This window comes from Thamnophis sirtalis, unplaced genomic scaffold, assembly GCF_051295495.1.
Source record: "Thamnophis sirtalis isolate CommonGarterSnake01/CBP01778 unplaced genomic scaffold, rThaSir2_p1.2 scaffold_1, whole genome shotgun sequence".
Classification (NCBI taxonomy): domain Eukaryota; kingdom Metazoa; phylum Chordata; class Lepidosauria; order Squamata; family Natricidae; genus Thamnophis; species Thamnophis sirtalis.
This window is the reverse complement of record NW_028261381.1, coordinates 175,914,306-175,939,702: the sequence shown is the minus strand read 5'-3', so window position 1 is coordinate 175,939,702 and position 25,397 is coordinate 175,914,306. Positions and strand designations below refer to the sequence as shown.

General features: G+C 43.6%; 2 protein-coding genes across 2 annotated transcripts; both read right to left on the bottom strand.

Moving 5' to 3' along the window:
• Positions 1 to 2,064: 2,064 nt before the first annotated feature.
• On the bottom strand, positions 2,065 to 13,014 carry LOC106547280 (procathepsin L). The gene is made up of 6 exons (XM_087705055.1): positions 12,952 to 13,014; positions 4,821 to 4,973; positions 4,124 to 4,348; positions 3,759 to 3,927; positions 3,493 to 3,601; positions 2,065 to 2,249 (listed from the first exon to the last, which is right to left on the bottom strand). Exons 1-6 carry the CDS (start codon positions 13,012 to 13,014, stop codon positions 2,135 to 2,137), a joined length of 834 nt encoding a protein of 277 aa, XP_087561181.1. The 3' UTR covers positions 2,065 to 2,134.
• On the bottom strand, positions 12,957 to 25,246 carry LOC148049879 (cathepsin L2-like). The gene is made up of 7 exons (XM_087705044.1): positions 25,118 to 25,246; positions 21,902 to 22,027; positions 20,443 to 20,595; positions 19,692 to 19,970; positions 19,383 to 19,551; positions 13,754 to 13,862; positions 12,957 to 13,180 (listed from the first exon to the last, which is right to left on the bottom strand). Exons 1-7 carry the CDS (start codon positions 25,244 to 25,246, stop codon positions 13,066 to 13,068), a joined length of 1,080 nt encoding a protein of 359 aa, XP_087561170.1. The 3' UTR covers positions 12,957 to 13,065.
• Between the last annotated feature and the right edge of the window lie 151 nt (positions 25,247 to 25,397).

The following is a 25,397-nucleotide window of genomic DNA, read 5'->3' as shown; positions in this document are numbered from 1 at the left end:
AGGTTGCAAATGGCGATCACAAAACCCGGAGGTGCTGCAACCATCTTCACACAAGCTTGTTGCCAAGTTCTCGAAATTTGATCACTTGAGTGTGAGAATGTTGCCACGGTCACACGTATCAAAACTGGTTGTAGGTCACTTTTTTCTGTGGTGTTATAACTGTGAAGAGTCATTAAGCGAATGGTGATATGTTGAAGACTGCCAGTATAGCTGGTTTTAGCCAGAGAGACCCCCATTTATTGAAAGATGTTCATTTGGCTCGCCCATTTTTAAGGTGTTTTTGTCTTGGGGTCTCTCATTCTTTGGCCTTACACCCAGACCTTAAAATTTTTGAAAGGCTATATGATATGCTTGAAAGAATTGGCGGAAAAAGAAACCAGGCTACCGAAGAATAGGAGGGCTGGACACCATCAAACCTAATACCAACAAAGCATAGAACAATTCAAATTAATAGTGCAAGAATTGAAGATGTGGAATAACCTGACTCATAGAATTGCCAAGAGTTGGACATGATTGAGTCATTGAATGAGTATAATCATCATCATCATCTCCCATTTTCGCGTTTCATATCTTGAAGGATTTGCACACTTAACTATCCAAATGTGTGTAATACACATGCCAATTTGAGTACTGAGGGCTCTCAATGGACGATGTTGTGTGATGTAGTCCTGAAAGCATATTTCTTTGCACTGCACCGAATAAACAGTGTCATCTCAACTGTTATCTCAAAATACATATTTCTTATGCACATTTTCTGTGGTTTTTTTTTACAGTACTAGTCACACCAGGAATTCTGACATTCCATGTGGAAATTTGCCACATTTATACCAACACTATAACCCTAACTAACACTTCTATAAGGCATTTGATAAAGTAGATCATAACCTACTACTAGACAAAGTAAAAAATGTGGGTTAGAGAGTATCACCACCAGATGGATTCCTAACTGGTTGACCAACCACACTCAACGCACAGTTCTCAATGGAACTGCTTCTACATGGAGGGCAGTATGCAGTGGAGTACCCCAGGGCTCTGTTTTAGGCCCAGTACTCTTTAACATCTTCATCAATGACTTGGACAAGGGGATAGATGGGGAACTCATCAAATTTGCCAATGACCCTAAACTGGCAGGAATAGCCAACACTCCAGAAGACAGGCTCAAGATACAGAAGAATCTTGACAGACTTGAACATTGACCTCTAACTAACAAAATGAAATTCAATGATGAAAAAAGTAAGGTTCTACATTTAGTCAATAAAAACAAAATGCACAGGTACAGTATATTTGGTACCTTGCTCAATAATAGTAACTGTGAGAGGGATCTTTGAGTCCTAGTGGACAACCATTTAAATATGAGCCAGCTGTGTGCAGCAGCAGCCAAAAAAGCCAACACAGTTCTAGACTGCATAAACCGAGGGAGAGAATCAAGATCACGTGAAGTGTTAATACCACTTTATAAGGCCTTGGGAAGGCCACACTTGGAATAGTGCATCCAGTTTTGGTCACCCCGATGTAAACAAGATATTGAGACTTTAGAAAGAGTTCAGAGAAAACCAACCAAGATGATTAGCGAACTGGAGGCTGCAACATTTGAAGAATGGTTACAGGAACAAGTTTAATGAAAAGAAAGACTAGGGGAGACATGATAGCAGTGTTCCAATATCTCAGGGGATGCCACAAAGGAGTCAAGCTATTCCCCAGAGCCACTGCATGTAGGACATGAAGCAATAGGTAGAAACTAATCAAGGAGAGAAGCAACTTAGAACTAAGGAGGAATTTCCTGACAGTTAGAACAATTAATCAGGGGAACAGCTTGCTTCCAGAATTTGTAAATGTTCCAACACTGGAAGTTTTTAAGAAGATGTTGGATATCCATTTGTCTGAAGTGGTACAGTGTTTTCTGTCTAAGCAGAGGTTTGGACTAGAAGACCTCCAAGGCTTCTTCCAACTCTGTTATTCTAATAATCTAATTCACATGCATATGATAAAATAGAGTGTGCTTTGACAGTTCTGAATAGCATTGCCCAAAAGTATTTATTAACTTTTTTTCTCCCAGAAGCTTCAGAAGCAGCAGGTTATTCATTGGTGACTTTTAGCTCCGCATTTCAAATGATCCTTATGCTGAAAGAAGATATTACATTCCCTTCTCTGGATCTGGGATAGGAAAGACGGCGTAATCGGCGACATTGCATGCATTTGATCCTTTGACGAGGCGCATGTAACCTTTCTCTCCCCAAAGAGTGGACCAACTGTGAAGGGAAGAATACAGAATCTTTATTTCTAGAATTCTGCAGCATAGTCATGATTCTAGCTGAAGTTTCACCATCTCCAAAAGCATGATGCAAAAGGAAGCTTTTTGCCATGTGTTAACAGAGAGGCTGCCATTTTTAAAAGAAGAGCTATATGGCAACATTACACCAACTTCCTGCTCCATGGCTTTACAGAGGAGAGGCAACCTGACTTCAAACTAAACATAAGAAGATCTGAATATGGTTAGCCTGCAGACCTCACCCAGCATCTGCTGGGATTCACTGCATCAATGGGGCATTGTATCCTCGTCCCCTCTGTGGGTTCCTGTGTCCATATCATATCATGACCAACTATAAACTGAGGGCACATTACTGCTATTGTATCAGATTTATTCTTCTTCATATAAATGTTGCTGTGCCTTAATGGTTAGATGGCCTAGGCATTACTACCTGAATATGGAATTTTTAAACATTCATATTTTACATGGACTTTTTAATCTAGATAAAATGTCAATATAAAATGCAGGTCCATGGATGATATGCCATATGCTAACTATGCTAAATAAATAAATTGTTTGCAGAAGGGGCAGCCAAGGGAGACTGATGTCTGAAGAAGGTTGTAACATGGAAGCGGAAATGGCCTTATTCCATATTGCCCCAGAAGACAAGAGCATAAAAGAAGCAATGGGCCTAAACTACAACGAAGATGGTACAAGCTAACCCCCCGAAGGGCTTTCCCCATAATTTGGATAAATGTTTGGTCCGAATGAGAATTCATTTGCAATTTCCCACAGTGCAGATGATATCTTCACATGTAATTTTAACAGAAGATAGAGGTTATAAGGCAGATGCACCCCTGAGAATATTGTGGGTGCCTTGCCCATTTTTACAGAAATATCCAAGTGCTCCAGGTAAGAAAAAGCTTCCCATTCTATGTATTTTCAGGTGATGCTACTTGGAGATCACCTTCCTCAGCTAACATCCTTGGTATGAGTTGGATGACAACACCCACCATCTCCAAGTACTTCAGGAACATTCTCTTCAAACCCAGCTGAAAGACACTCTTGGGAGATGCAAAATTAACATTTTAAGCTGCCAAGAATTACCCTGTGGTAGGATGGACGGCCAATACATTTAATAAATAAAATAAAAATTTCAATGGGAAAATCCCATGAGGAAAACAAGTAACTTACACAGTAAGTAAATTTCCTACAGTTCTGCAGACCGATTTCTCTTTACTCACCTGTTCTTTAGGATCCAATATCCTTTGCCCCCGCTGGTGTTGTTATAACCCACAATCAGCATAGCATGATTTATCTCTCTTTCTCCACCATGTTGTTCCTCATATATACCTGGATAGATAGTGCATTCAAATCACATGTTATCCTAAGACAGCCAACCCTTCAAAACAAATCAGCCTACCTAATAGAAAAATCTACGTAAGCTGATCTTGTCACCATCTTGGAAAGAAAAACATAACCCAAATGTGAGCCCCCTCAGGAACCTTACCTGACTTATAGAAGCTGAACTTGCTACTCCCAGCATCTATTCCAACAGAAACTGGACCAATCTTGGCCACAGCTTCCTGAAGACCTTTTTCATCCACCGGCGTGATCTGTCCATATGAGCTACATCTGGTAATAGATTCCTCAGGATTATAGCGACAAGGCATACCATCCTGCAGAAGAAAATGGTGATTCTAAGAGATTGTTGCCATTGAAGGGATTTAATAGAAATTGTCTCCATCCATGACTCAAATGATTTCCATCCTATTGCTGGAAGCATTATCAACTAGACACACAGAGCAAAACAGTTCATCTCGATGCATGCAGAAGGAATGGGCTGGGAGATACACAGATTCATTCATTTATTACCTGTCTGTCATAAGGATAGCTTTTCTCTGAATTGATCCCACCTCGTTTCCGCACAGTTTCAAAAGCATTCTCCATAAGACTACCCTGGCACCCTTTAAACTCTGGGTCACCGGAACAGTCAATAAGATTTTGTTCGCTCAGCGAGACCAGCTTCCCCGTCTTCCTGAAATGCATGCCTTCCAGAGCACCAGTGGCACTGAAGGCCCAGCAAGCGCCACATTCACCCTGGGTTAAAAAAAGAAAAAAGAAAAGCTGGAGTGATCCACTGAGCATGTGAAACCTCAATATAGAAGAGCAGAGTTGGAAGGGAAATCAAAGCTCTTGTAGTGCATCCGCAGCCCTCTGCTTGGGTGGGAGATACTATGCCATTGCTGACAAACGGCTTTCCAATCTCTTCTTAAAAACTTTGAGTGCTAGATCACACACAACATCTGGAGGAAGCCCCTCTGCTGATTAAATGTTCCCAATTTATATTCCTTTAACAATTCTCAGTACTTGGTAGTAAGCAGGTGGACAAAAATGAGTTCTAACAGGATTAAAGTTTTGGGGATGAAGTTAAGAGAAAAGAATTTAGCTTTATCTGCAAGTTTTTGTGAATCTGTCAAATTCTAATGGGACCAAATGGACAGATCAGAACACTCTTCTTTTCCTTCAAAACATCTCTACGTAATACCCAGAACCACCCACCACAACCCACCTGATCCTTGACGTTGGTGACACCACCTTTGATTCTCCAGTCCACGTGGTCAGGGATATCCGGATTTTCTGAAGATTTGAACGGGATCCCTTTGACTTTACTTACATTATCAGAAAGCAGGCAATGCAGCCTCTTGCCAAGTTCTTCATTGGTCTGAGGAGGAGAAAAACAATCTTAACAGATCTCCATTTCTACTTCTCATATTTCTCCTTAATCAGTTTTATCCTATGATCAAATGCAAAGAATTATTTTATGAACAAACAAAATCTGGTTACCACAGAAGAGTTTTTGTATAGTTAAGTCTACTGCATGTTTCCCAATTTTGGCAACTTTTAGGATGTCTAGACTTCAACTCCCAGAATTCTGCAGCCTCCGTGAATCAGCTCAAACACCTGGCAGATAAAATGCTAACATTCCCATTCTGGATAATAGACTGGGAGAGATTGTAAAGATGAATTCACAGAGGTGGTTAAATGCATCCAGTGTTAAAAATTATATATTTGTAAGTGCTGGAATATTAGAACTCTACTCAGATGAAATGATTGCAAATTATCAATAATTCCGTTGCTGGTGGCCTTTGGCTGGGTCTGCTTGATGTGCTCTTGGCATTCTGAAGCTACAATGTGATGTAAATGAATGTGATGTCAGAATAGCAATCATGCGGTCATCAATATAACATTGGTCATTGATTCAATTTCTTTACTTGAGAGACCACCTGCTGCCAATTACCTCCCAAAGACCCATTAGATCACACAGGGTTGGCCTCCTCCGGGTTCCGTCTACCAGCCAATGCCATCTGGCTACGACCCGGGGGAGGGCCTTCTCTGTGGCAGCTCCGGCCCTTTGGAACGAAGTCCCCGCAGAGATTCGGACCCTCACCTCTCTCCAGGCCTTCCGAAAAGCCATTAAAACCTGGCTGTGTCGGCAGGCCTGGGGTTGATGAGCTCCCTTCCCCTCTCGACTTGTGTGGCTCTTGGCTATTTTAAATGCTTGTCTTGTACTTTTGTGTTCCCTTTCCCCCTTTGAGTTGTTCGCCGCCCTGAGTCCCTCCGGGAATAGGGCGGCATATAAATAAAGTTATGGAAAGTTATCTGCGGGCGGCGTCCGTTCGTGATTGGGATCGATCGCCAGGGCAGCCTCTCGCTTCCGGAACTTCCTCTCACTTCCGGGGGTCCCGCCGCCCGGCAGAAGCCCCTGAACCGCCGCGGAATCCGTTCGTGAATCAAAATGGATCCGCGCGGCAGGAGGAGAGGTTGGGGCGCTGCCAGCCGCCCGCAGACAATTTCCTCTCGCTTCCGGGGGTCCCGCCGCCTGGCAGAAGCCCCTGAATCGCGTGGAAGTTATCTGCTGGCGGCGTCCGTTCGTGATTGGGATCCATCGCCGCCTCCGAGAGGGTATACAGAACACTATTTACCTAAATGTGCATATATACAGTTTAGTATTTTAGCATTTATTTTTGAAAAAAATCAAACTCCTAAATCATGGTGTATAGCTTATTGCTCCTATCTTGGACATATTTTTTCTGATCAAACATTTGTGTTTACTGGGGTGGTGCATAAAGCTGAAAAGAGTTATTGTTTGTAATTTTTCTACATTATTTTGCTGTTAAAGAAGAGTTTTCTTCTTGGGGATAGATATTGATGGAGATTTCTTGTGCCATTAGGAATTGTTGCAAAGAAAAGATAAAGAATCTTATGGTGTGATATTGGTGAATTTTTTTTAAAAAATAGTCTGTGTTGTCTTTCTGTCCCAAATAGTTAAATATAATTTCATTATGAACATCTGCAGGGTTTATGGGATTCCCATAATATGGGAGAGTCATGCCTTTCTAGATCATATTTGCCCATTTGTGGTTTTCTGTCTCATCTGTGAAATTCACAACCTTTTATTTGTTATGTTCTGAATTTTTCTCTTTTTAGAAAGTGATAAGAAATCTACCTGCAATTTAATCTTGACCAGGCATCCTGACTTTTAAGAAGTCACTGACATGCCAGTTTTAAAATTGTTTTTTTTCTTGATAGTTAAGGTCAAAAATTTAAACTTGCTGTCACAACTTTGAGCAGGGTGTGAGATTGTTGATGTCCATTTTACTGTCTTTCAGTAACTGTATAATGTTCCAAGCAAGCCTCAAATTAAGATGTTACCAACTAGTATGTGAACTACTGGAAAGATTGTGTGCCTATAGAGTTAAGAGTAAGAGTAAGAGTTTCATTTCATGCATCAGAAGGCTGTATAGTGTAGAGAGAAAAATATGTTCAAAACATTACAGTTGTATGTGTTAGCCGCCTGAATCTATATTACTGTCTTTGTTTTAAAAATTTTCTCGCAGGATCCCAAAATGGTATTTGTTTGTATGGGTTATATTTATCAATATGTATTGCATTAAATATTGAAATCTAAGTATTCACTGCTACTGTGGATTCTCACAATTGTTTGATGGGATTTCAACATAGGCTGGCAAATTTGAATTTTGAGTACCCTTGATTGGGTCTGACCCTCTGGACTCCAAGGAGAGATTTTAAGAAACACTGATTTCTTTTGCCAGGTAATATATAATAGGTTGCCACTGCAAGTGTATTTGAAAAAGATAGCTTACTCTATGGTGTTGTTTTTTTTCTTTTTATACTGGAATTCTTCATGAAAAAATCCAAAAGGATTTACAAAAGAATAATAAAATATCTCTTCAAGAAAACAATAAAACTAACAGTGTCAGTGAAGATAATATAGAAAAAGCAAGGCATAATTCATTTTTAAAAAGCAGTCTAAGAGGGAGGTTGTCCTGAAGCACATGTTACTCTAGAATTGCCTTGGGTGAACAGGCTTGATTTCAGCTGTTCAAACAAACCAATGTGTAGAAAACAGCTACACATTTCTTAATTTATTATTAAATAATTTGTATTCTATCAGGGGCTTTCAGCAGTTTACAGCAACAAAAATGTCAAATAAAATTATATTATTATAAAATCATTGTAACAATTCCACAAAAACAATAAAAAGAAAATCCAGTGATAAAACCATATTAAATCCCAATGGCTCTAGATTCTAGAAGACAGAATAATTTGTACAGCCTTCCTGAATGGACAGCAGGTTAGGGCTCCCTGCTCTGGAGGAGGTTTCCAAAGGATGGGCACCAGCTGAGACCTTCCTCCTGAGAAAGCCCTACCTTTGTCATGAATGGGATTACTAGCAGGGCCTCCCCAGAAGATATTTAAAGCTCTGGTAAGATAGCTTTGAGCGGGGTGGTCTTTAAATATTTGGACTTTAAGCTGATTTTGGAAAATCTGTAAATTTTAAAGCACAAAACTGCTATTGGCTTGTTTCCAGATGAGTCATTTACTGTAAGGAGTATAGGCTCAATGTATTTTAAAATAATATTTTATTTATTGTGCATATGATTTTTTAAAATAGTGGTATTCTGTGTTGATTCTTTTTTTAAATTGTCTTAGACTATTTAAAAAAAGATTCTATCCAAAATAAATTGAAACAAGCCATTTTAAAAATTTCTATGCACAATACTTTGAAATGGACTCAGGAGTCATGATTGACACTGAGTGAATTTGCACTTTTAATAATCAGGAAGATACAATGGCATTGAAAAAAGTGACTGATGACCATTTTTCACACTTAGCGACCATTTTCACACTTAGCGACCGTTGTGGCATCCTCATGGTTACGCGATCAAAATGTTGATGTTTGGCAACAGCTTCGTATTTCTGATGGTCGCTAAGTGAGGAGTCTCGAGGAGGGGGAAAACATTTAGTGACCAAAGTTACAATGGCATTGAAAAAAGTGACTGATGACCATTTTTCACACTTAGCGACCGTTGCGACCATTTTTCACACTTAGCGGCCATTGCAGCATCCTCATGGTCACGTGATCAAAATTTTGTTTGGCAACAGATTCGTATTTATGCTGGTTTCAGTGTCCTGGGGTGACCTTTTGACAAAAAAATTTTTTTTTAATCAAGCCCCCCCCCCCGCCCCCGGTCAAGGGTGTCCCTCTTTTCCAATCTGAAAATCTGGTCACCTTAGGATAGAGGGGTGAGGGCTGTAATATTGTAGGAATGAACCCACCTGGAAGGAGTATCCTCTACTCTATCAGGGGTGTGAATATATGTTGTTGCTTCTTACCTGTTAATTGCTATTGATCATGTGCTTTGTTTTCCAAATGTATGTAATACGCAATAGTTAGAGAAAGTAACAGATGGTGAGTTTTAGTCCCAGATATGAAAATCAGCTGGATGACTTTGGGCCCATTGCCAGGAGACAGCGGGTTCCAGTTCCACCTTAAGCATAAAAGCCAACTACAGTAGGTGTTTTGGGACCTATTCCAAAGATGCTTTTATTCAAAAGGTAATTGGACTTTCTGGTTTTTCTTTGAAGATATTTTGCTTCCCACCCAAGAGGGCTTTTTTTCAGCTCTGACTGGATGGTGGGGAACGGAAGGATTTATACTAAATAGGAGGGATGCGGGGGACCCCTTGCAGGGTAGGGCTGAGGACTATGTCCAGTTCTTAGTGGACAAAGTTGCTCTGTTTCGATCGGATTTGGACTCCGACTTTGCAGATCCAGCCGAGGCACAGGAGGATAATCTGGCACACCATCGCTGGGTTGAGTTTCAGGATGTTGCCCCTGGGGATGTGGACAAGGCCATGAGAGCTGTGAGTGCCTCCACTTGTGTACTGGACCCGTGCCCCTCCTGGCTGGTTGCCAACAGCAGAGAGGTGACACGGGGCTGGATCCAGGCGGTTGTTACCGCCTCTCTTCAGGAGGGACTCTTCCCCTCCGCACTTAAAGCGGCGGTGATGAGACCCTCCTGAAGAAACCATCCTTGGATCCAGACATTCTCAAAAATTATCGTCCAGTCTCCAACCTCCCCTTTGTGGGGAAGGTTGTTGAGAAGGTGGTGGCCTCCCAGCTTCAGCGGACCTTGGAGGAAACTAGTTACCTGAACCCATTTCAGTCCGGCTTCAGGCCTGGTTACAGCACAGAAACCGCTTTGGTCGCATTGACCGATGACCTCTGGAGAGCCAGGGATGGAGGCCATGCCTCCATCCTGATTCTCCTTGACCTATCGGCGGCTTTCGATACCATTGACCATGGTATCCTTCTGCGACGACTGCGGGAGGTGGGGGTGGGAGGCACTGTTTTGCAGTGGTTCTCCTCCTACCTCTCGGACAGGTCGCAGTCGGTGTTAGTTGGAGGGCAGAGATCGACCCCATGGCCCCTAACATATGGGGTGCCGCAGGGTTCGGTCTTATCCCCCCTGCTATTCAACATCTACATGAAACCGCTGGGCGAGATCATTCGGAGGCACGGGATAAGATACCATCAATACGCGGACGATACCCAGTTGTATCTGTCCGCCCAGTGCCAACTCAATGAAGCGGTGGACGTGATGAGCCGGGGCCTTGAAGCCGTTAGGGACTGGATGAGGGCTAACAAACTGGTACTCAACCCGGATAAGACCGAGTGGCTGTTGTGCTTCCCTCCCAATAATTTGGCAAGTGTTCCATCACTCAGGCTGGGGGGTCAAACACTATGCCCCTCAGACAGGGTTCGCAACTTGGGAGTCCTCCTGGACCCACAGCTGACCTTTGATCACCACCTCTCGGCTGTGACCAGGGGGGCATTTGCCCAGGTTCGCCTGGTGCACCAGTTGCGACCCTACCTGAACCGGGAGGTGCTCACAACAGTCACTCGTGCCCTTGTGACCTCAAGGCTGGAATACTGCAACGTGCTCTACATGGGGCTGCCCTTGAAGAGCATCCGGCGACTTCAGCTAGTCCAGAATGTAGCCGCGCGAGCGATTGTGGGTGCACCTCGGTTCACCCACATAACACCTATCCTCTGCGAGCTGCTCTGGCTACCTGTTGATCTCCGGGTGCGCTTCAAGGTGCTACTTACCACCTATAAAGCCCTTCATGGTAGTGGATCTGGGTACTTGAGAGACCGCCTCCTGCCAATCACCTCCTCGCGACCAATTAGATCACACAGATTAGGCCTCCTCCGAGTCCCATCTGCCAGTCAGTGTCGACTGGCGACTACGCGGAGGAGAGCCTTCTCTGTAGTAGCTCCGACCCTTTGGAACGATCTCCCCATGGAGATCCGTACCCTCACCACCCTCCAGACCTTCCGCACAGCCCTTAAGATCTGGCTATCCCGTCAGGCCTGGGGTTAGATTGTAATCCGTCCCCACCCGAATGATGAATGTTGTGTTTATTTTTAATTATGTATTGTTTTATGTCTCACTGTTTGTATCCCCTTCCCCATGAATTGTAAGCCGCCCTGAGTCCCCTCAGGGAAAAGGGCGGCCTATAAATAAACTTTCCTATTCCTATCCTATTCCTACTCCTTGCAGACAGCTGGTCATTTGCATCCTTTGAGAATCATTAAGGCCACTTGGATATTTATCTGTGTCATCAGGATCACCCCAGTGGTGCAAATGGGTGTGGAGGCTTCTTGAAACTACTGAAAAGACTGGGCTGTAGACTGGAGATAGATGATGTTGTTATCTCTCCCCCTGTTGAGGGTTCTCCCACAACTCTCTCAAAGGATGCAAATGACCAGCTGTCTGCAAGGAATAGAAACCCTTCCATTCCCCACCATCCAGTCAGAACTGAAGAAGCACCTTTAATGAGAAGCTAAACATCTTCAAAGAAAAAGAAGGAAGTCCAGTTGCCTCTTGGAAAAAAAAAGCCCATTTGGGACAACCCGGACTTGGCTGACTGAGAATCTCCATAGACTTTTTGGCCTTATCTCTCTCAGCCCAATCCACCTCAGGAGGGTGATTGTCATGGGGAAAAGAGGAGGAAGAAGTAAAGAAAGATATGTTTGCTGCCCTGAGTGATGAAGTAATAAAGGCAGGATAGAAATCAAATATATAAACAATGGATTTTTTTTTCCTGGTGGCCAACCAGCCTCTCTGGTTCCTGCTCAGAGTCTGAACCCTGCCCAGGGTCCTCCACATCGTCCAGAGCCGATTCATAGGGTCCCTTGCTATCAGAGACTGTTGGCAGCTCCAACGGTTCCTGCTGGGCCACAACAGGTTAGTAACAATGGTTAGGTAGAAAATCAGATTAATTTTATATAATAAAAGTCTCGCTGCAAACACAGGGGAGACAAAAAGAGTCTAATCCCCCCCCCCCTCACATAAATGACCCCATGGAAGGTTCTCAAAACCTGCTCCAATACGATAAATCGAGTTCTTCAGAAAGCGCCCCTTTCCACACCACGAAAGCACTGGTGGCATTTTTCTGAGGTAAGCATCCCCGCTAATGCCGTTTCCTGTTCCTGTGTAAGAAATGTATTCTGATTGGTTGTCAGACTCCCATGGGGTCATGCAGAGGCAACTCTCTAGGCTGTGTTTTGGATCCAGGTTTGGTTGAGTTCTCAGATGCCATGTGGTCAGTTGGGGCCAATATTATCATGCTTTAATCCCATCCCCCTGTAGCTGAAGTGGAGAAGTCTTCATTATGTAAAGTGGACTAGCTTGGCCTTCTTAATGGCCCATTGGAGTCCAATAAATAGTGTCATCTCAACTGTTATCTCAAACCACATATGTATGAAATTAATACATATTTCTAATGCATATTTTCTGTGGGTTTTTTTTTACAGTGCTAGATGCAGCAGGAATTCTGACATTCCATGTGGAAATATGCCATATTTATACAAAACACTAGGTCTCTAATAAACATTTCAGTAAGCTATTTGATAAAACATATGAAAAACAGTTGCATGAACTGGGTATGTCCAACTTAATGAAAATAAGGATGGGGTGGCATGACATGAAGCGGGAGTCAGGCTATTCTCCAAAGCCCCTGAGGGTACAACAACAACAATGGGTAGAAACTAATCAAGAAGAAAAATAACTTAGAACTAAGGAGAAATTTCCTGACAGAACAATTAACTAACAACAATTAACTTCATAGAAGATGCAAATGCTCCAACATTGGAAGTCTTTAAGAAGATGTTGGATAACCATTTGTCTGAAGTGCTGTAGGGTTTCCTGTCTAAGCAGCGGGTTGGACTAGAAGACCTCCAATGTCCCTTCTAACTCTGTTATTCTAATAATCTCATTAACATGCATATGGTAGAATAGAATGTGCTCTGACAGTTCTGAATTGCATTGCCCAAAAGCATTTATTAACTTTTTTATTTTCATCTAGAAGCTTCAGAAGCAGCAGGTCATTCATTGGTGACTTTTAGCTCCGCATTTCAAACGATCCTTATGCTGAAAGAAGAAATTATCTTCCCTTCTCTGGATCTGGGATAGGAAAGACAGCGCCTTCAGCAATGGCGCATTGATTTGATCCTTTGACTATGCGCATGTAACCTTTCTCTCCCCAAAGAGTGGACCAGCTGTGAAGGTAAGAATACAGAACATTTATCTAGAGTTGTAGACAGTCACTTATCTGAAATAGTATAGGTTCTCCTGCTTGAGCAGGGGGCTGGACTAGTAGACCTCCAAGGTCCCTTCCAGCTCATTCATTCTATTGATTCTATTTCTGCAGTTCTGCAGCACAGTGGATCATTCATGATTCTAGCTGAAGTTTCGCCATCTCCAAAAGCACGGTGCAAAAGGTGGCTTTTTGCCATGCGTTAACAGGGAGGCCAACATTTTAAAAAGATAATCTATATGGCAACATTAGACCACTTCCTGGTCCATGGCTTCACAGAGAATAGGCAACCCGACTTCAAGATGGAAACTAAGCAAAAGAAGATCTGGGTATGTTTAGCCTGCAGACCTCACACAGCATCTGCTGGGACTCACTGCACAAATGGGACATAATAGCCGGCTCCATTCTGTGGGGTCCCATATCAAACTGCATATCATATCATGACTGACTGTAAACTGAGGGCATTCAAGTATGTTATACAATAAGTGAATTTCCCATTTTTTACACCTCTGCAGACTGACGTCTGTTTATTCACCTGTTCTTTACGATCCAATAGCCTTTGCCCCCGCTGGTGTTGTTATAACCCACAATCAGCATAGCATGAGTTATGTGTCTTTTTCCACGATAGTCTTCTCTATATATACCTGGGTAGAGAGAATAAGAAACAACCTAGTGAATAACCCATCCTTACTGGCAGCCAGATGCCCCACTCTATCTTAGCTGCAGCAGAGGCCTTTTTAATGATTGCATCTCTAATTTGAAATATGTCTTACTGGAGATGTTTTCCCTGGGCCTCCTTTGTGCAGGCACTGGACGAAACCCTTAGGCTATAATGGTATTTCCCAGCTTTTTCCAGAGAACCAATCCCCTACGACTATGTTGATCAAAGAGATTTCTTATTTTTCATGAGAGTCCTTTAGTTTTTCTTTTTCTTTTTTGTCTGTTTAATATGTTTAGCAACTATTTTATCCTGTGCTGCAGAAAAAAGTCACTCTAAAAATAAAGAATGTTGAGAAGGGTCCTTGGCGCTCTCTGAGCTTGGCTGTTTTCTTGCAGACGTTTCATAACTGAACTGGGTAACATCATTAGCGATGAAACATCTGCAAGGAAACAACCAACCTCAGTGAACACCAATGAACCCTCATTTCAACCCTGAGCTTCAAATATTCTTCTATCGATTGAGAAGGGTTTGTGTAGTTTGGTGTAACTCAAGAAAAATTCTGAGCTTTACTTCTGCATACTAGTATAATAATACAATAGCAGAGTTGGAAGGGACCTTGGAGGTCTTCTAGTCCAACCCCCTGCCTATACTGTTTCAGACAGATGGCTATCCAACATCTTCTTAAAGACTTGCAGTGTTGGGGCATTCACAACTTCTGAAGGCAACTTCTGTTCTACTGATTAATTGTTCTCAATGTCAGGAAATTTTTCCTGAATTCTAAGTTGCTTCTCTCCTTGATTAGTTTCCACCGATTGCTTCTTGTTCTACCTCAGATTCCTTGAAGAATAGTTTGACTCCCTTTTCTTTGTGGCAACCCCTGAGATATTGGAAGACTGCTATCATGTCTCCCCTAGTCCTTCTTTATCTTAAACTAGATATGCCCAGTTCCTGCAACCATTCTTCATATGTTTTAGTCTCCAGTCCCCTAATCATCTTTGTTGCTCTTCTCTGCACTCTTTCTAGAATGTCCACACCTTTTCTACATTGTGGTGACCAGAACTGAATGCAGTATTCCAAGTGTGGACTTACCAAGGCATTATAAAGAGGTGTTAACAGTTCACATGATAGTTGATTAACTGATTAGCCTTGCAATCTTATCAATAAAATAAAATAAATTACATTGTCTAATTTCAGAATAGGGTATATGGGAGGAAATTAATGGTAAGATAGAAATGTTGCAGGATCCAATGTGGATCGGTAACCGGGACCAGAGGCTTTGTCTTCTGACCTTTTGGACTGGTGCTGGAGCTCATCTTCAGGGAACTTCTCTCCAGCATGAGTCCAAAAGCTCAGAAGACGACAATCTCTGGTCCCGGTGACCAACCCAAATTCAATCCTGCAGCATTATCCTGGGATATGTGTTTTCACCTTCATTCTTGAGATATAAATTTGTTAATACCAAGAGACAATAATTAAATAAATGAATCCCCCTTGCAAGGTGCCTCCAATGTATTGGGTTCATAGGACCAGTGTCTTAGTTATAAACTTAACAGTTCTATACTCAATATATACATTTAAAACAGGGGTGGGTTCTGGCCGGCTTTACTGCCGGTTTGCTTGAGCGTGCGCGCTGTGCGTGCATGTGCAGTTCAATTAAAAACAAGATGAGGGCGGCGACTGGGAAACTGGTTCCGGGGTGTGACAGGCCTGGGTCGCTGCCTGTTCCAGTGACCCAGCCCGTCATACCGCTACTGGTTCGGCCGAACCGGTCTGAACTGGTAGGAACCCACCTCTGATTTGAAGCCAGGAGGAAACATGACAATCTCTGGTTGGGATCCCAGTGGGATGAGTAAATAGAGATTTTTCTGGAACCTTAGTCAGCTCTTTTGTATTTCAAAGAATAGCCTTAAAAATTTATCCAACTGTCTGATGCACCCCAGAGAAACTATGGTGGCTTTATTTTTTTTTTTTAAGTAATATTTATTAGTTATACATTTTTTTAGAGAGTAAAACATACAAATACAATTTTAAACATACAACCCCCCCCCCCGCGGTGACAGTCATTCACAGCCCAACTTTTTTTTTTCCTTCCTCATTGTTAGGTCTCTAAGCCACATCTTCTCATTACAAAATTCAGGGATCTGTTACAATACCCATGTTCACTTTTAGTTCCCATTGCTAACAACTGCTGTTTAACTTTCCCCGTTTTAAGTCCCTGCTCTTCTCCTTGTCGCCCACATATACCATAAGTTCCAGCTAAGGTAATGTTCCGTTTCTCCTTTGTCCCTCAGCCAACCCGTCATTCTGTCCATTTCTGCACATTTATAGATCTTTTTAATTATAGCATCTTCTGACGGTATGATAGTGGATTTCCAAAATTGTGCATAAGTTATTCTTGCGGCCACAATTATATGTAGGCTCAAATGCCATATTGAATTGCTCATGTTTTCTGGTTTAATGCTTAGTAGAAGGTTCTCGGGTTCCCATTCCATGCTTGCCCCGGTAACCTCTTTTAGCCATTCTTGAATCCTTCTCCAGTATTTCGTGGCCTCAGTACAGGACCACCAAATATGGTAGAATGTGCCATCCTTTCTTCCACATTTCCAACACAGTGGAGATAACCCAGGAAACATTTTGGCTAACCTCGTTGGGGGGAAGTGCCACCTATAAACCATCTCTGGTTATATGTTTTCTTTGAATGCTGTAGATATTGTAAGTTTAATGGTCTTACTCCATAGATCCCACCATTTGCCCATTTCAATCTCATAGCCAAAGTTTCTCTCCCATGCTATTAGAAGGCTTTTATCCATCTCTTCATTAGCATCTTGGCAGGTCAAAAATTGATAAATCTTCGATAACATTTTCTTGTCTCCGCCAAACAAAATCTTATCTAGCCCCTGAGGGTTTGGGTAGATCCCAAACCATACCTTATTGCTTTTAAACCTGTTTCTAACCTGTAAATATTCCCACCATTCCAGATTCCTGCCCTGCTGCTCTAATTCCATCTTTGTTTTCATGTTGCCATCTTCTGTCATAATGTCTTTATATGTTATGTTTCTTGTCCAATTAAATACACTGGGATGCGTTAAGGCCTCTAACGGTGCCAACCAGCACGGAACCCTAAGATAGTATTTTTTCCTCATCTTTTCCCAGACCCCCATCAAAATCTTCCGAATATAATGTCCCATGAAGTACCTATGGGGGGTGTCTCTTTCTTGCCAGAGGGAGGCATGCCATCCCTGGGGGAGGTCATGTCCCTCTATAGCCAATAGGCGCCTTCTACTCAACATCACCCAATCCTTCACCCATGTCATAATTGCTGCATTATAATATGCTTCCCAGTTGGGTACTCCGAAGCCTCCCAGTTCTTTACGTTTTTGCAATATTTGGGCTTTAATTCGTGCTTTCTTGCCTTGCCATATAAATCGAGCCACTATTGTCTCCAAAGATTTTTTAAAAAAATTGTCCAATTTAGTTGGTGCCGCTTGAAACAGAAGCAAAAATTTCGGTAATACATATGTCTTAACTGTTGCAATCCTGCCCATCAAAGACAGTTGTTTACCACTCCAATTAGTCATATCCTTAGATACCTGCTGTAGCAATTTCATATAATTATCTACCTTGATAGAGGAACATCTCTTCGTGAGCCAAATTCCCAAGTATTGTATTTTATGGGCCATTTTAATCTCTAAGAGGCTTTGTACTTCCCTTTTCTGGTTCAGAGTCATATTCTTAATTAACAGTTTTGTCTTCTCTTTGTTTATACGTAGCCCCGCTATCCTACCGTACCCCTCTATTTTACGTAAAAGTTGTATCCCAGAAGCCATAGGATCCTCCAGGATAAAAACGAGGTCGTCGGCGAAAGCCTGGACCTTAAATTCCTGAAGCACCTTAGTCAGCTCTTTTGTATTTCAAAGAATAGCCTTAACAATTTCTCCAACTGTCTGAAGCACCCCAGAGAAACATGGTGGCTTTATTAAATCAACCTGACAGTAAGAACAATCAATCAATGGAAAAACTTGGTTTCAAAGTTTGTGGGAGCTCCAACACTGGAAGCTTTTAAGAAGGGACTGGATAACCATTTGTCAAAAATGGTCTCCTGTTTGAGCAGGGGGTTGGGCTAGAAGACCTCCAAGGTTCCTTCCAACTCTATTATTCTGTTATTTTCTATTAACTCCACCCAGAAGCTATAAGGGAACCAAAGGAACAAAAGGTGAACAGCGCCATATAGAAATGTCAGGCACTGATGTTAAAGGAGACAGAATAACAGAATCAGAAGGGACCTGGGAGAGCTTCTACTCCAAACATTGCTCAATCAAGACATCAAACAGCATATTGTTCAAACATCTCTCCAATCTCTTCTTGAAAAGCTCCAATGTTGGAGCATCCACAACCTCTGAAGCGGTTCCACTGATTAACTGTTCTCACTGTCAGAACATTTCTCCTTAGTAGTAGGTTGGATTTCTCTTTAATGATCTTCCACTGGTTACTTCTTGTCCTGCCTTCCAATGCATTGGAGAATAGGTTGACCCCTTCTTCTTTGTAGCAGCCCCTTAGATATTGGAAGACTGCTATCATGTCACCCCTCGTCCTTCTTTTCATTAGAGTAGAGACACCCAATTCCTGCAACTGTTCTTCATATGTTTTAGCCTCCAGTCCCCTAATCATCTTTGTTGCTCTTCTCTGCCCCTTTTCCAGGCCATCCTGGGCTTACATTCAATTGCCAAAACCCCAAAATATTTGATCCTGTTGGGACCAAATGCTCCCAGCCCATCCCATTGTATCACACAAAAGATGCAGGAAACTACCCACAGACAAGGAATAGCAAAGGTCCAGGAGAAGCAAGATGATAGGCATTCTGTCACACAACCATTTTTCTTCTCCAGAGATACACACAATTCCAAGACAGATAACTAATAAATAAAGCAGTTAATGGTGGAGAATATTGATTGGCACCAGGCTGTTAGTTGGCCAGGAAGATGGAAAATAGTGACCATCTCCAAGGAAGGAGCTGTGTTCAAAAGTTGGGCTCTAAGAGTCATATAGCTGGCCCCACAATCCCAGCGATGATGCAACCGGAGAAGTCTCTGGGACCAAATGAAAATTGCCCCAATAACCGCCTGAGCAATAGCACAGACTTATATACCTCTTCAGGGTGCTTTACAGCCCTCTCTAAGCGATTGACAGAGTTCATTTTGCCCACAACAATCTGGTTCCTGATTTTACCAACCCTGTGAGAATGGAAGGTTTAGTGTACCTCGAGCTGGTGATAATCGAACTGCTGGCAATTGGCAGAGTTAGCCTGCAATAGTGCATTCAACACAGCCAAGCCTTCAAAACAAATCACCCTACCTAATAGAAAAATCTACATAAGCTGATCTTGTCACCATCTTGGAAAGAAAAGTACTTAGAAAGAGTATGGCCTCATCAGTGTTAAATATTAGTTGGCAGAGGAGATGGCAAGAACCACAAGGTCAAATGTGAGCCCCCTCAGGAACCTTACCTGACTTATAGAACTTGAACTTGCTACTCCTAGCATCTATTCCAACAGAAACTGGACCAATCCTGGCCACAGCCTCCTGAAGACCTTTTTCATCCTTCTTCATGATCTTTCCGAATGAGCTACATCTGGTAATAGATTCCTCAGGCTTATAGCGACAAGGCATACCATCCTGCAGAAGAAAATGGTGATTCTAAGAGATTGTTGCCATTGAAGGGATTTAATAGAAATTGTCTCCATCCATGATTCAAACGATTTCCATCTTATTGCTGGAGGCATTATCAACTAGAGACAGAGCAAAACAGTTCAGCTTAAAGCATGCAGAAGGAATGGACAGAGGCATACACAGATTTCATAGTTTATTACCGTTCTGTCATAAGGGTAGGATTTTTCTGAATTGATCCCACCTCGCTTCCGCACAGTTTCAAAAGCTTTCCACTCAAATCCACCCCGGCACCCTTTATAATCTGGGCCACCGGAACAGTCAATAAGATTTTGTTCGCTCAGCGAGACCAGCTTCCCTGTCTTCCTGAAATGCATGCCTTCCAGAGCACCAGTGGCACTGAAGGCCCAGCAAGAGCCACATTCACCCTGGGTTAAAAAAAGAAAAAAGAAAAGCTGGAGTGATCCACTGAGCATGTGAAACCTCAATATAGAAGAGCAGAGTTGGAAGGGAAATCAAAGCTCTTGTAGTGCATCTGCAGCCCTCTGCTTGGGCGGGAGATACTATGCCATTGCTGACAAACGGCTTTCCAATCTCTTCTTTAAAACCTTGAGTGACAGAACACACACAACTTCTGGAGGAAGCCCCTCCACTGATTAATTGTTCTCAATTTATATTCCTTTAACAATTCTCAGTACTTGGTAGAAAGCAGGTGGACAAAAATGAGTTCTAACAGGATTAAAGTTTTGGGGATGAAGTTAAGAGAAAAGAATTTAGCTTTATCTGCAAGTCTTTGTGAATCTGTCAAATTCTAATGGGACCAAATGGACAGATCAGAACACTCTTCTTTTCCTTCAAAACATTTCTACGTAATACCCAGAACCACCCACCACAACCCACCTGATCCTTGACTTTGGTGACACCACCTTTGATTCTCCAGTCCACGTGGTCAGGGATATCCGCATTTTCTGAAGATTTGAACGGGATCCCTTTGACTTTACTTACATTATGAGAAAGCAGGCAATGCAGCCTCTTGCCAAGTTCTTCATTGGTCTGAGGAGGAGAAAAACAATCTTAACAGATCTCCATTTCTACTTCTCATATTTCTCCTTAATCAGTTTTATCCTATGATCAAATGCAAAGAATTATTTTATGAACAAACAAAATCTGGTTACCACAGAGGAGTTTTTGTATAGTTAAGTCTACTGCATGTTTCCCAATTTTGGCAACTTTTAGGATGTCTAGACTTCAACTCCCAGAATTCTGCAGCCTCCGTGAATCAGCTCAAACACCTGGCAGATAAAATGCTAACATTCCCATTCTGGATAATAGACTGGGAGAGATTGTAAAGATGAATTCACAGAGGTGGTTAAATGCATCCAGTGTTAAAAATTATATATTTGTAAGTGCTGGAATATTAGAACTCTACTCAGATGAAATGATTGCAAATTATCAATAATTCCGTTGCTGGTGGCCTTTGGCTGGGTCTGCTTGATGTGCTCTTGGCATTCTGAAGCTACAATGTGATGTAAATGAATGTGATGTCAGAATAGCAATCATGCGGTCATCAATATAACATTGGTCATTGATTCAATTTCTTTACTTGAGAGACCACCTGCTGCCAATTACCTCCCAAAGACCCATTAGATCACACAGGGTTGGCCTCCTCCGGGTTCCGTCTACCAGCCAATGCCATCTGGCTACGACCCGGGGGAGGGCCTTCTCTGTGGCAGCTCCGGCCCTTTGGAACGAAGTCCCCGCAGAGATTCGGACCCTCACCTCTCTCCAGGCCTTCCGAAAAGCCATTAAAACCTGGCTGTGTCGGCAGGCCTGGGGTTGATGAGCTCCCTTCCCCTCTCGACTTGTGTGGCTCTTGGCTATTTTAAATGCTTGTCTTGTACTTTTGTGTTCCCTTTCCCCCTTTGAGTTGTTCGCCGCCCTGAGTCCCTCCGGGAATAGGGCGGCATATAAATAAAACATATAAATAAACATATAAATAAAACAAATCTCAATCTAAATTTCTCTCAATCTTTAATATTGTATGATTATAAAAGCCAGGAAAGAGACTGGAAAGAGAAAAGTCCATGACCACTTCATTCATGGAAGCTCACTGGGGGCCTTTGGGCTGAGAAAGAGCAAGCACCCCAATCTTTGTCTTGTGGTTTTTGACATGGGAAGTGGGGATCGTACATTCGGCATCTGGAACTTCAAGGAAAATGGAAATCTATGCCTAATAAATAAGTGAAAACTACAGTCATTTGTTGAGATGGAGGCTAAAGAAATCAGAGATAGGTAGGTAGATAGACAGTTGGATGGACAGACAGACAGACAGAGAGACAGACAAATGATCCAGGCTTACCAAATCGCCAAAGTGGTTCATGCCAAGCCAGTAGGTATATTTCCCCAGGTCAGCCTGCTTGTTATGGTCTTGGATCATCTGCAAATTCTCCTCCCACACGGCTCTTCGAAAGGATTCCTCCTCCTCCTGGGAAGCCAAGAAAGGGAAGATCCCTTAGTTGCATCAGCGTAAACAAGTGGCACCTAGAAGATCTAGAACTCATATTCTCTTCCATAAAAGATTTCTCAGACTAGAATTCAATCACGCAGGAATGGAAGAAATTCCCTTCAATTTTCATTTAGTACACAGGACACTATTCCTCGCAAAGCATGTATGAAGACAGAGAGCAGAAAGTAAGTTTCTAAACATTGCTATTCTAAGTTGAAATCAAGATAATTTTATGGAATTGGAACACTTGAAGTGAAAGTAGGATGTTTGTTCATGTGGGACGGTGCGTCCCGGTCATAGTTGGGAGAGACAGGTTTGACGGGAGTTGTAGGGCTAGCCATTACCGGGGAAGGTGGGTTCGCTATGTTACAGCTATCCCCTCTTCCGCCCTATTAGCTCCACTCCAGGACCAGATGGCGAGACTTGTCAGGGCTCTGGTCTCAGGCTGCTGCTGCTAAATGCCAGGTCTGTGGTTCACAAATCTCCCCTCGTCCGGGACCTAATATTAGACGAGGGGGCAGACCTGGCATGTATTACTGAAACCTGGCTGGGCCATGAGGGAGGAGTCCCCCTTACTGAAATGTGCCCAGAATGGTTTCAGGTGCTCCACCAGTCGCGACACCAGGAAGGGGTGGGGGAGGGGCAGTCATCATCTGAGAGTCACTAGTTTCTTGTAGGATCCCTGCTCCGGAGGCTGTTGGGTGTGAGTCCCTTCTGGTGAAGTTGGACCTTGGGGGTCAAGCGGGTTTGTTTCTAATGTACCTACCTTCCAACTATGTTGGAAGCGGCGGCGGAAGCTCTAAACCGGATTACGCCTTTACGGCCTCTCCGCGGCAGTGGATCCAGGAGGGCTCCTTGGTTTACCGAGGAACTCCGGGAGATGAAGCACCAAAAGAGATGCCTAGAGCAACCCTGGAGGGCTAGTAACTCTGAATCCGACCGAACACAATTAAGAGCCTTTATTAGGACTTATCTAGTGGCGATACAGACGGTAAAATGTGCGCATTTTTCCACTCTTATTGCATCCGCAGAATCGTGCTCAGCCGCCCTGTTTAGGATAGCCCGCTCCCTCTTAAAAGGGAGGGATGCGGACAAGCCTCTACAGGTTAGAGCTGAGGAGTTTGTTCACTTTCTGTCAGATAAAATCGCTCGGATTCGAACGGACCTGGACTCCACTTGGACGGTACCAGCCGAGATGCCGGGAGAAGGTCTTGATCAGATTTTATGGAGCGAGTTTCAATTTGTCGCTCCTGAGGAAGTGGACAAGGCCATGGGAGCAGTGAGTGCCTCCACCTGTTTACTGGACCCGTGTCCCTCCTGGCTGGTCTCAACCAGCAGGGAGGTGACACGTGGCTGGCTCCAGAGGATTGTTAACACCTCTCTTCGGGAGGGATCCTTCCCGCACCCTCTAAAGGATGCGGTGGTGAGACCCCTCCTTAAGAAACCTTCCCTGGATCCAGCCATCTTGAACAACTATCGCCCAGTCTCCAACCTCCCATTCGTTGGGAAGGTTGTTGAGAAGTTGGTGGCCTTTCAACTCCGACGGACCTTGGATGAAACAGATTATCTGGATCCCTTTCAGTCGGGTTTCAGGCCTGGTTACAGCACCGAAACTGCTTTGGTTGTGCTGATCGATGATCTCTGGCGGGCCAGGGATAGAGGACATTCCTTTATCCTAGTGCTTCTTGACCTCTCAGCGGCCTTCTATACTATTGACCATGGTATACTTCTGTGACGGTTATGGGAGGTGGGAGTGGGAGGCACCGTCTTAGAGTGGTTCTCCTCCTACCTCCCGGACAGGTCACAGTCGGTGTTGGTTGGGGGACAGAGATCGACCCCTAGGCCCCTCAAATATGGGGTGCCGCAGGGTTCGGTCCTGTCCCCCCTCCTATTTAATATCTACATGAAGCCGCTGGGTGAGATCATACGCCAGCACGGGATCAAATTTCATCAATATGCGGACGATACTCAATTGTATCTGTCTGCCCCGTTCCAACTCAGCGAAGCAGTTGAAGTGATGTGCCAGTGCCTGGAGGCTGTCAGGGTCTGGATGGGAGCGAACAAGCTTGCACTCAATCCAGACAAGACCGAGTAGCTATTGATGCTTCCTCCCACGGATGGTCCAGACATTCCACCTCTTAGCCTGGGGGGGTGAAATTATATACCCCTCGGAGAGGGCCCGCAACTTGGGTGTCCTCCTGGATCCACAGCTGACGTTAGAACACCATCTGTCAGCTGTGACCAGGGGGGCCTTTGCCCAGGTTCGCCTGGTGCACCAATTGCGGCCCTACCTGGACCGGGAGGCCCTTCGAATGGTCACTCATGGCCTCGTCACCTCAAGACTGGATTACTGTAACACGCTTTACATGGGGCTGCCCCTGAAGAGTGTTCGAAGACTACAGTTGGTCCAGAACTCAGCCGCACGAGCGATAATGGGTGTACCTAGATACACCCATGTTACATCTATCCTCCGCGAGCTGCACAGGCTCCCCATTGGTCTCCGGACGCGCTTTAAGGTCCTAGTCGTTAATTTTAAAGCCCTACATAGTATAGGACCTGGCTACCTGAGAGCCTCCTGCCATTTACCCCCCAACGACCAATAAGATCGCACAGGTTGGGCCTCCTTCGGGTGCCGTCAACCGGACAATGCCGGCTGGCGGCCCCCCGAGGGAGGGCCTTCTCTGTAGCTGCACCGGCCCTGTGGAACGATCTACCAGTAGAGATCCGGACCCTTACTACTCTCCCGGCCTTCCGTAAAGCGACCAAGACCTGGCTGTTCCGGCAGGCCTGGGGCTGTTGATTGCATCCAGCCCCACTTACACTGAATGGATGGTGTATTATTTTAATAACTGTATTTTTTCTTAAACTTTTAAATTGTTTTTATCTTGCTTGTGAGTCGTCCAGAGTCCCAATGGGAGTGGGCGGCATACAAATTCTATTAAACTGGAAACTGGAAACTGGGACAGAAACTACAGAAGAACATCAGGAGTGACAGCCAGCCCACACTGTATCGGAATTTTTAAAGCAGTATACAGCAATTTCATTTGAGTATCAGTGGAGCAAACTCACCTGAGTGTATTCTTTACCGTGAGTGGCCTTCCAGTCTCTCCATGTCCCCTCCAGGGTTGGATCCAAAGCTGTGGACAAGGTCCTCAGGGAGACCAACCAGATCAGGGCCACCACCGAGACGGACAACATTGTCCTTCTCTAGGAGAAGGAAAAGAAGAGAATTGAAGAACTCAGCCTTAATGTGGCACCATGATAAGTTACAGCCCAGTAACATCTGGTTGAGAACAGGTTCCAAACCCTCACTTACAGTGCTAAAAAAACAGATTAAAACTATTCAATT